This window comes from Malaclemys terrapin, chromosome 7 (assembly GCF_027887155.1).
Source record: "Malaclemys terrapin pileata isolate rMalTer1 chromosome 7, rMalTer1.hap1, whole genome shotgun sequence".
Lineage (NCBI taxonomy): Eukaryota > Metazoa > Chordata > Testudines > Emydidae > Malaclemys > Malaclemys terrapin.
Genome location: NC_071511.1, coordinates 366,723 through 377,286, shown reverse-complemented (window position 1 = coordinate 377,286; position 10,564 = coordinate 366,723). Strand labels below are relative to the sequence as shown.

Below are 10,564 nucleotides of genomic sequence, written 5' to 3'. Positions count from 1 at the left end.
CAGCCAGCATGCTTCCTGTCACTTTAGTCATTGCACTAATCTCAAAGATGTCAGCACAAGGCTAGAAAAAAAAATTTAAAAACTCAAGCCTGATTCACTTACAATTAGGCATATAATGCAACAGCTTAACTCCTCCCATCCTCTTGCAGGATCTAGAGAACATAAAAAACTGATGTAGCTTCTGAGTTTGATCTGAAATACAATCTAGGTCCATCTTGTGGAGGAAATGCAGTATCTGCACACACTGTAGGACAAGATACATATTGTAAAGAAGTCATTTTGGGCACTTAGGGCACAGCAGGAAGTGGCATCTTACTCCCTTCTGTACTGCAACAAGTCTATTGTGTTCTTTAATTCAGAGTTTATTCAAGCTTTGCCTTGACCATTAGGATTCTCAGCGAGTCCACTCATGCTCAGCACTCTCCAGTGAAATCCACATCTCCACTACAGCAGGCACCCTGCCCCATTTTCCAGTCTAGCTACCTTCACTCTAAGGGGATACTGCCCTGGCCTGCTCTCCCCATGACACTTTCAAATGCCATCTCCCCACCCACACCTGGCCCACAACAGACAGTCTCGATATCTTCACCTACCTACTGCCTCTTTAGCAAAGCTGCTGTGGCAAAGGTTTTTCCACCTCATCACTACTGCTGCTTTGAAGATTTCTCTGTTGCTACTCTCAGTGGATGCAGCAGACAGGACACAACAGGAGTGCCACCTTGAGCAGCAGGAGCCAGATGAGACTCTGCAGACAATCTCACCCCAATCTCTCCCACCTCTCTGGTACAGTGCCCTGCCAAAAAAAATCTAGGGAAACTCTGGAAGTTGGAAGGTTTCCTAAGCATTAAATTCTCTAGCTGCATCATCATGTGATGTCACATGGAACAGTCTCAAACTCTGGAAGGATACACAGTCTGGCACTGAATATCTTGAACTGCTGTGGACCACGTCCTCCTGGTTTTATCTAGAGCACAAGGGTGACTATGCAGAGCTTTCAGCATCTCATCTGATGATTCTTCCAAAGCAGATGATGTAACCAAATCATACCCGACAGCTGTGCTCACATTTTACCCAGGAAAAGCCTAAACAAATCTGCTATCAGCAGGCAAGAATTCAAGTGCACTTTTTTTCTTATCAGATATGTTCAAAACAGTCAGTCAAATTATCATTCAACATGCAACTGCTTCAGGACCCCACTGAACTAGTGGGTTCTCTCCTTTTCCCAGAGTCTTAGCCAAAGCAAATGGAGAATCTACCACAAGAGCATTTCCTGTACTACCCGCCCCGGAGTCATACATCAAAGGGAGTACTGAATAAGCCAGGCAACTATAGGAACCACTCTCCCTTCCCCCATGAAAAGGGAAGTGGAAGAAGGAAAGCAGCAGTGGAATATTCTATTCTCTTCCTGAAGGCAAATAAACAAATTGTAACAAAGCCAAACCTGAACAGTACAACAATCAGGAAATACCTCTTTTTGGGACAGGGACCATATCAGGTTTGTACCCCACCGGGCATAATGAGGAGCCTCTGCCACTAGTGCAATATAAGTTGCATGGTTATTCTGCAGCATTGCTTTGTAAATCTAGGTACTTTTACACCCTCTATTTCTATAGATAGTGAGCAAACAAACAGGGAGAAAGTGGTAGAACCAGGCACTGGATCCAGATGTCTTGAGTCCTGGTCTAGTGCTTCAATTGTAATGCTATTCTACCACTCTACAGGGCACCTTCAACTCTTACAGGTGGAGTATCTTATTCAGATGGCACCCATCAGTTCCCATTCATAAACCTTCAATCTTCCCTCCTTAAATGAGCATATGATGCAGAACACAGACCTACCAGTTGTTAGGCAGCTACAGTTAACTATAAATATCCAACATTACTTATGTACTCGACAATTGTGTGCTTAACGGCATTGTTTCCATTAAAAGTCATCCCTGACTTCAGGGAGTTTGTGACTGCCATAAAAATTCTGTGTCACCTCTACTCCAGCAAAGGATCTTAATACCATAACAGCTTGTGTGTTCTACTGCAATCTGCAACATGGGCACATGCCTACAATTTGATGAAAAGTCTTAAATTTGCTATGCAGGTGAAGTACAAACAGATAAGTGCTGTTAGTGAACTTTAAGCACCTACACTACCAGAAGCTGGGAATGGGTGACGGGGGATGGATCACTTGATGATTACCTGTTGTGTTCATTCCTTTTTGGCCACTGTCGGAAGACAGGATACAGGGCTGAATGGACCTTTGGTCTAACCCAGTATGGCCATTCTTATGTTCTAACACCGACACTACAGACAAGCATGAGGATTTACCCCCAAGAAACTATTCAGGCATGTCAACACCTTGCTTATTAACAAGCATCCAAGTTTAATGTGGAGACCATATCCTGTAAGCCAAAAGCCTCTCCATAGGAATACAGGAGGTCTGAGCAGGTTCTGGTCACAAGCCTAATGACAAAGCAATGCCTCTGCTTCTTTCCCCTCTCAGTACATGTAACATTTAAAAACAAGGTGTCTGGGAAGTTCAGGCCACAGGTATTAAGTTCCACTTCATGGGACAGCCAGTTTCACCTCTTCCAATTCCGGAACTGTGTGTACGGTGTACTGGGAATGGAGGGGTTATGATGGGAGGAGGAAAAAAAACATTATTGAACCATGCAAACTTGGATGCTGCCGCCATGGGCCAGTACCTACAGACACAATCAGCCAAGCCTACACATAACTAAAAGCCATTACTGTCGCCCAAAACACCCAGGACTATTTTCTACCAACTGGATTGAATAAAGTTCACTAGAAATTCCACCTAAGCACATGTGCTACAAAACCACAACCAAGACCTAAAAGCAGGATGTTAGGGCTGGGGGAAAAAATTACCTCCCTCCCCTCTTGAATGTGAAATATTAATCCTAATTTAATGCCCATTTTCCTCACCTAGAGTAATTATTTCAACAGTACATTTCATAACAAGATCAAGCCTGCATCTGTGCCACTGTTCAGTTTATACTGCCAGAATAGGCTTTAGAAGGATAGGAATTGCCAAACCAAGGGTCTATTTAGTCCTATATCCTCTCTGACAATGGCCAGTCTCAGATATGTAAGTGCAAGAAATTCCTGTAGAAGGCAATTATGGAATAACCTGCCCATAAGGGAAATTTCTTCCCAGCTCTGAAACAGGAGGGTTTATTCTCCCTTCAGATCTAGCTGACCCCCATAAACCTACCTAGTACAACTGGGTATGTTCTTAGTCATTTAATCATCCAATATTTGAAACCCATTTTTATGCAAGAGATTAAAGGACATACACCTACCTCCACAAAAATTAAAAGCCCTCCCATCCTAAGCATGGCAGTGCACATTCCCTGGATTTCAATAGAACTCTAGAATTTCAGGGTGGGAACAGTGGGAATGAACAGAGCCACAAGCTCACCACAGAGATTTCAAGGAAAGGCAAGGTCTCTGTCAGAATTTCATCTTGTTCATAAGCACGTTTCAGAAAATACAAGCCTTGTTTTTCCAAGACAATTTCTAGGGAAGCTAGAGGTAGAAATGTGCAGCAGTCTCTCTAATCCACCTGCAGTAGCGCAGCAATACTACCTCTCTCAGTCCTGGTCTAGCAAGACAGACTCCCTCAAATGGAAGGAAGAGTGCTGCCTCCTCACCCTAGCATCATGCCTCCCCTGCAGCTTCAGCAGACAGAAAGGGGAGTAGCTGTCTGGTTCCCATGACTCGATGAAGGACCTGAGATGCTGTTAACAGGTGCTTCTTTCTCCATGTTGCATATAGGTTGCTTGCAAATTCCACGGTGTGTAGTCAGGTACAGCGCACAATAATAGGCTTTGGTGCTGCTCTCAGTTCAACAGCCTCAGCTTCCCAGTCACCTGATTCACTATTTCTTCTTCTCCGATAATGGCAAGGACAGTGTAAGATCCAGCTGGAACCTACAGTGGAGAGAAGCATGCACTTCAGATGATGGTAAACATTCAGTTTTGATTTAAAGACTTCAAGTGAGAGTCCACCATGTCCATAAGTTGTTCCAATGATTAACCCTCCTCACTGTTAAGAATTTGCACCCTATCTAGTCTGAATTGTCTAGCTTCAGTTTCCAGCCATAGGATCTTGTCTTGCCTTGGTCTGACAGGTGTCCTCCACCATCAAATCTTCTCCCTGTGTAGGTACTTATAGATCAGGGTGGGTAAACTTTAGCCCGCAGGCTGGATCCGGCCCACCGTCCCTTTTAATCCAGCCCTCGAGCTCCCGCTGGAGAGCAGGGTCTGAGGCTTGCCCCTCTCCAGTGCTCCAGCTGGGGCGGGGGCAGCTCCACATGGCTCACAGAAGCAGCGGCATGGTCCCCCTCCAGCTCCAACACATACGGGCAGCCAGGGGGCTCCACTCTGCACACTGCCCTGCTCCAAGTACCACACCCACAGTTCCCATTGGCCAGGAACCTTGGCTGATGGGAGCTGCAGGGGTGGTGCCTGTGGATAGGGCAGTGCGCAGAGCTGTCTGACCACGCTTTCGCGTAGGAGCTGGAGAAGGGACATGCTACTTCAAGCGGCTCCCAGAAGCAGCAAGTGCCACCCAGAGCCTGCACCCCTGAGCCTCCCCCTGCCCTTCAAACCCCTTGATCCAAGCCTGGAGCACCCTCCTGCACCCCAAACCTCTCATCCCCAGCCCCACTCCAGAGCCTCTGCCCCAGCACAGAGCCTCCTCCCACTCTTAACTTTTCATTTCTGGCCCCACCCCGGAGCCCTCACCCCCCTCCCGCACCAACCCCAATTTTGTGAGCATTCATGGCCCGCCATACAATTTCTATTCCCAGATGTGGCCCTCGGGTCAAAAAGTTTGCCCACCCCTGTTATAGATTGAAGTGACTTGATCAACTTCCTGGATAAGCTAGATAGATTTAGCTTTTTTAGTCTGGCAAGTACACACAGTAAGAACGCAAATCGTTCTTTGGGATCTTGTTGGAACCCTTTCCAACATGTTTTTAGAGTGTTGGCACCAGAACTGGACATAGTATTCCAATAGTCTCCTTAATGCTGTATATAAAGTTAATACCACCTCCCTACTTTTGCATCATCCAAGGATCACATTAGCTCAACCACAACATTGCAATGGACCTCACCTTCAGCTGATTTCCACCTTGGTCCCTAAGTCACTACCAGCGTCAGTGCTTTCCAGGATGCAGTCCTCCAGCCTACAAGAGGGGTCCAGCCAGCTGGCCCGAGGTGGCCAGGGCCAATGGTTAAGGTTCGGTTAACGGTAAGCTTAATGCTTAGCAGTTAACCTTTTACATCCCTAGGACCTACATTCCTGGATCCTAGATGTATGACCTTGTGTTTGGCATAGAATATCAGGGTTGGAAGGGACCTCAAGAGGTCATCTAGTCCAACCCCCTCCTCAAAGCAGGACCAATCCCCAGACAGATTTTTGCCCCAGATCCCTAAATGGCCCTCTCAAGAATTGAAAATCACAACCCTGGGTTTAGCAGGCCAATGCTCAAACCAGGCACGCTCACACACACTCACCCCAGTGATTCCAGGTTACCACACACTCCACATTGCTGTTCTGGAGCAGTCCTCATTATATTGAAACTGACATCTGCAAACTTGACCAACAATGATTTTATATTTTCTTCTAAATCGTTGGTAATGATAGTACATAACATTGACCCAGGAACAAATTCCTGCGATATCCAAACAGGAACATCTCTATTGGATAACAATTCCCCAATTTAAATTTATTATTCGCTTCATGATTTTGCAGATATATATTTTCAGACAGTCATGAGTACTAAGGCATTTGACTTACAGAAGTCTAAGTACATGGTGTTAACAATTATCTTTATAAACTTGGTTGATAATCTCAAATTTTATCAAGTTTGTCTGATAAGACATTTTCCATAAAGCCATGTTGATTGGTATTAACTATACTACCGTCCTTCAAGTCTTTACTGAATGCACCCCAGATCAGCTGTTCCATTATATGGGAGCAATGTCAGGCTAAGTGGCCTGAAGTTACTCAAGTTATCCTCTTAAAATATAGGCAGAAAGGAGAACATTGTGCCAATCTTGTAGAACTTCCAGAGTGTTCCAATATTTAACTATCAGCATCAATGGCTCAGAGAGTTCTTCCACCAACTCTTTCAGGACCCATGGGTGCAAGATATCTGTAAATGTTTAATTTTAGCAGTTGCTATTTAACACCCTGTTTAGTTACTGTCAGAGTAGTAGGTTTTCCATCACCATGGTAGGATGTAAAGTCATCCAGCTTCTTTATCAGGCAAATATTTATTGAACACTTCTGCTTTTTTGCATAATTGTTGGCATCACAAGCTAAATGAGTAAAGAGTGTAACACTGTTGCAAAAAAGTAAAGATCATTCTGGCATGACTTAGCAGGAATGTTGTAAGCAAGACACGAGAAGTAATTATTCCGCTCTATGCTGCGCTGATTAGACCTCAACTGGAGTATCGTGTCGAGTTCTGGGCGCCACATTTCAGGAAAGATGTGGATAAATTGGAGAAAGTCCAGAGAAGAGCAACAGAGATGATTAAAGGTCTAGAAAGCATGCCCTATGAGGGAAGATTGAAGAAATTGGGTTTGTTTAGTCTGGAGAAGAGAAGACTGAGGGGGCATATGATAACAGTTTTCGAGTCCATAAAAGGCTGTTATAAGGCAGAGGGAGAAAATGACATTAGAAAATGTCAGAGTGGTTAAGCACTTGGATAAATTATCTAAGGTGGTTGTGGAATCTCCATCATTGGACATTTTTAAGAGCAGGTTAGACAAACACCTGTCAGGGATGGTCTAGATAATACTTATGAGTGCAGGGGACTGGACTAGATGACCTCGAGGCCCCTTCCTGTCCCACGATTCTATGATTTTACCATCCCTATCCAACAACAGACTTACATCATTGCTAGAATTTCTTTTGTTTTGGATATTTGAAAAAATTCCTTTTTATTGTCCGTAGCCTTACAGGCTACAGGTTTCTTTTTACTGATTTCTTTGGCTTCCCTTTTCAAGGTCTTCATTTTATAACTGAAAATTTGTTGTCATTGCTACCAGTGTCTACTTTCCCCTTCCAGCTTTTTTTTTTTTTTTTTTTTTTTTTTTTAATTTTATCACTTCTTTCAAATTCCTTAACTAGAACAAGGTAACTGAAGAATCATTTGATAATTGCTGAATTATGGGGTTTTTAAGACATCTAGTAAAATTTTCTTAGATTGACTTCAATTATTATTCATATGGTTTTAAATTCTTCCTCCCAATCAGTTTTGCTCACAATTGTTTTCAAGCTCTGGGACATTGGCCCTTTTAAAGTGTCAAATGTATTGTATTAGTTACACACATGCACTCAATTCCTAGCTTGGTTACCTGTGTTCTCCCTGCATCCTGCACCAAGTATGTTGGCAGCTCCAGGCTCAAAGCCAATGCTTGCAAATCCATCAGGTGGGCAGTGTTTGATCCTTGAACTACAACCTTCTTCGCACTAACAAGGAAAAAGCAAGTGATCAGAAAGAGCTCATACTATCCCATGACCTCTTATCAGAGGCTGCTTGGCTAGGAGAGCAGTGTACAAGCTAAGGAAGTCATTGGCCTAACAAAAGAGTTAGAGATCCATCTCCCATTCATCTAGCAACTGCAAACCCACCTGCTTCAGATAGGAGCATAACAGTTATTCAAGATTAATTTACTAAGTTAAATTTTAGATAAATTATCTACAAGAGACAAAAAGCCCAGATCAGAAAGGGTCCTCCCTCCTTTGGCCCTTTCAACGACCAAGTAGAATGAGAACATTCTGATGTCTACTCATCTTTATCTGTTTAACCCATTTCAGACAACTGCTTGAAGAACCATTTAGAGTGAATGCTAAATGAGTGAAAGGGGCGATTAAGAGGGATGACCAAGGGGAATGCAGTGAAGTGCTGTGAAAGCTCTGCTGCTGCTGCCCCTCAAGCTTAGTCTTTGATATTGCCTGTTATTTCAATCCTTCACCCTCCCTCCCAACAAGGGAGCCTGACCAACATGAGTCAGTGCACTCTGTTTTCTCTCTGAATTTTACAACATATATTCAATAGGGTGGCTGGACACGTTTATCACGCACACACTACCATCTTACCCATATTCATCCCACTGAGAGATCATTTCCCTCCCAGTGGATTTTTCCTGTATTAACTGGTACAGGCCAACAGCTGCATGTCCGACCTGGGCTGCTATCTGTAAGGGGAAACATTACATCTGAACAGGTGAGCCACTGAAGCCACTCCTCCCACTGGTGTTATAATAGGGGCACAAGTCCTCTGCATTCACGTACAGCCTTCAGCAGGAGGCAGTCCCATCACCGTCCCAGATTGGGGGGGCGGCAGGGAAGAGAAAGACAAGATCATTTCCCCCTCCATAACAAAATGCTTATTCATGTCTCAGTGGTGTGTGCAACCCAAGGCAACTGGCAGAGCAGCACAGGAAGGCCGCGCAATGAGCTGGCACCCAGCTCTTTTCACAGGTGGCTCCGCAGTCTGCAGGGCGGGCAACCACCCCCGGCCCCGCAGCTTGGCCGGCCAGAATCTGGGCTGCCCGACGCCTCGGCACTTTACCTTCCCGACGCCCATGGCGAGCTCCGTGTTCACCACAAACACCATCTTGTAGCAGCCGCCGCCATCCGCCTGCTCCTGAAAAAGAAACCGGGGCATGGGCCGCCGGGGCCGGGCTCCGCCGCGCGGGGTGGGGGGGAACGGCCGGGGCCGGGCTCCGCCGCGCGGGGAGGGCGGGGGGAAGGGGGGGAACGGCCGGGGCCGGGCTCCGCCGCGCGGGGAGGGGAGGGGAGGAGAGGAGAGGGGCCGGGCCCCGCCGCGCGGGGAGGGGAGGGGAGGAGAGGAGAGGGGAGGGGCCGGGCCCCGCCGCGCGGGGAAGGGGAGTAGGAGGGGAAAGGGGGGAACGGCCGGGGCCGGGCCCCGCCGCGCGGGGAGGGGAAGGGAGGAGAGGGGAGGGGCCGGGCCCCGCCGCGCGGGGAGGGGAAGGGGGGGAACGGCCGGGGCCGGGCCCCGCCGCGCGGGGAGGGGAAGGGAGGAGAGGAGAGGGGCCGGGCTCCGCCGCGCGGGGAGGGGAAGGGAGGAGAGGAGAGGGGCCGGGCCCCGCCGCGCGGGGACCGGGAGTGGGAGGGGAAGGGGGGGAACGGCCGGGGCCGGGCTCCGCCGCGCGGGGCCTACCTGCGTCTCCAGGCCGCCGAAGTAGAGCTGCGCCGCCGCCTCCGCGGACACATTCCCGGTCAGGGCCAGCGCCTGCGGGGGGCGGGGCGAGAGAGAGAAGAGAGCGGCGTGAGCCGAGCCCAGCCCCGCCCACCCACCCCCTCGCCCCGGCTCACCCGGCCCCGCCCCCCTCGCCCCGGCTCACCCAGCCCCGCCCCGCCCCCCTCGCCCCGGCCCCGCCACCCCCCCGGCTCACCCAGCCCCGCCCCGCCCCCCTCGCCCCGGCCCCGCCACCCCCCCGGCTCACCCAACCCCGCCCCGCCCCCCTCGCCCCGGCCCCGCCACCCCCCCGGCTCACCCAGCCCCGCCCCGCCCCCCTCGCCCCGGCTGCCCCGGCCCCGCCACCCCCCCGGCTCGCCCGCCCCCCCCCTCGCCCCGGCTCACCCGGCCCCGCCCCGCCCCCCTCGCCCCGGCTGCCCCGGCCCCGCCCCGCCCCCCTCGCCCCGGCTGCCCCGGCCCCGCCACCCCCCCGGCTCGCCCGCCCCCCCCCTCGCCCCGGCTGCCCCGGCCCCGCCCCGCCCCCCTCGCCCCGGCTCACCCGGCCCCGCCCCGCCCCCCTCGCTCCGGCTGCCCCGGCCCCGCCACCCCCCCGGCTCGCCCGCCCCCCCCCTCGCCCCGGCTCACCCGGCCCAGCCCCTCGCCCCGGCTCACCCGGCCCCGCCACCCCCCCGGCTCACCCAGCCCCGCCCCGGCTCACCCGGCGCGCCGCCGCCTCGGGCACCCCCAGCTCCCGCAGCGGCACCAGCAGCGCCTCATCTGCCTCCATCCCCCCGCGCGACCTGCAGCCGCTCCACTCTCCTATTGGCTGCGCCCTGCATGGCCCGGCCACGCCCACACCCCTGCAACGAATCCGCTCCGTCATCCGCTATCCTCCCCCCCCCCGTACACCCCCCCGCGCCGCCCCACAGGCCTGAGAGTCGCCCCCGCCCGCCCCGCCCCGCCCCGCCGGGCTCCTCAGGCCGGACCTGGGGTTACCATATTAAACAAATAAAAAACGAGGACCCTCCACGGGCCCTGGCCCCGCCCCTTTACCCCCAGCCCCGCCCCCTCCCCCTAACTCCGCCCCTCCCACTCCCAGCCACGGGGAAAGGGCTGCCCCAGCGCTACCGGCTTCACGGTTTGCCGGGCAGCCCCCAGACCCTGCACCCCCGGCCGGGCACTTCCCCTCCCGGGCTCCGGCGGCGCAGGGTCCGGAGGCATGGGGGCTGCCCGAAGCCGGTAGCGCTCGGCTCTTAAACAGAGCCGGGGAGGAGCAGAGCCACGGCGGCCGGAGGCTCTGCTCCTCCCCTGACTCTTCGGCTCTGTTTAA

General features: G+C 51.3%; 1 protein-coding gene across 2 annotated transcripts; it reads right to left on the bottom strand.

Annotated features, from left to right (window-relative positions):
- Positions 1–2,341: 2,341 nt before the first annotated feature.
- Positions 2,342–10,048, bottom strand: LOC128840242 (probable peptidyl-tRNA hydrolase 2). Of its 2 annotated transcripts, XM_054034023.1 has the most exons (6): positions 9,953–10,048; positions 9,217–9,288; positions 8,605–8,679; positions 8,130–8,227; positions 7,385–7,499; positions 2,342–3,943 (listed from the first exon to the last, which is right to left on the bottom strand). In XM_054034023.1, the coding sequence occupies exons 1-6, from the start codon at positions 10,019–10,021 to the stop codon at positions 3,854–3,856; spliced, it is 519 nt and encodes a 172-aa protein (XP_053889998.1). In that variant the 5' UTR covers positions 10,022–10,048; the 3' UTR covers positions 2,342–3,853. The 2 variants fall into 2 exon arrangements, with proteins under 2 accessions (XP_053889998.1, XP_053889999.1); XM_054034024.1 differs by lacking the exon at positions 8,130–8,227.
- Positions 10,049–10,564: the final 516 nt, after the last annotated feature.

Coding starts and splice junctions, on each gene's coding strand:
- LOC128840242 (XM_054034023.1), bottom strand. CDS start 10,021: ATGGAGGCAGATGAGGCGCTGCTGGTGCCGCTGCGGGAGCTGGGGGTG. Junction 8,228..8,604: donor TCGCCATGGGCGTCGGGAAG/GTAAAGTGCCGA, acceptor TTCCCCTTACAG/ATAGCAGCCCAGGTCGGACA. Junction 3,944..7,384: donor AGGATGCAGGGAGAACACAG/GTAACCAAGCTA, acceptor TCTCCACTGTAG/GTTCCAGCTGGATCTTACAC.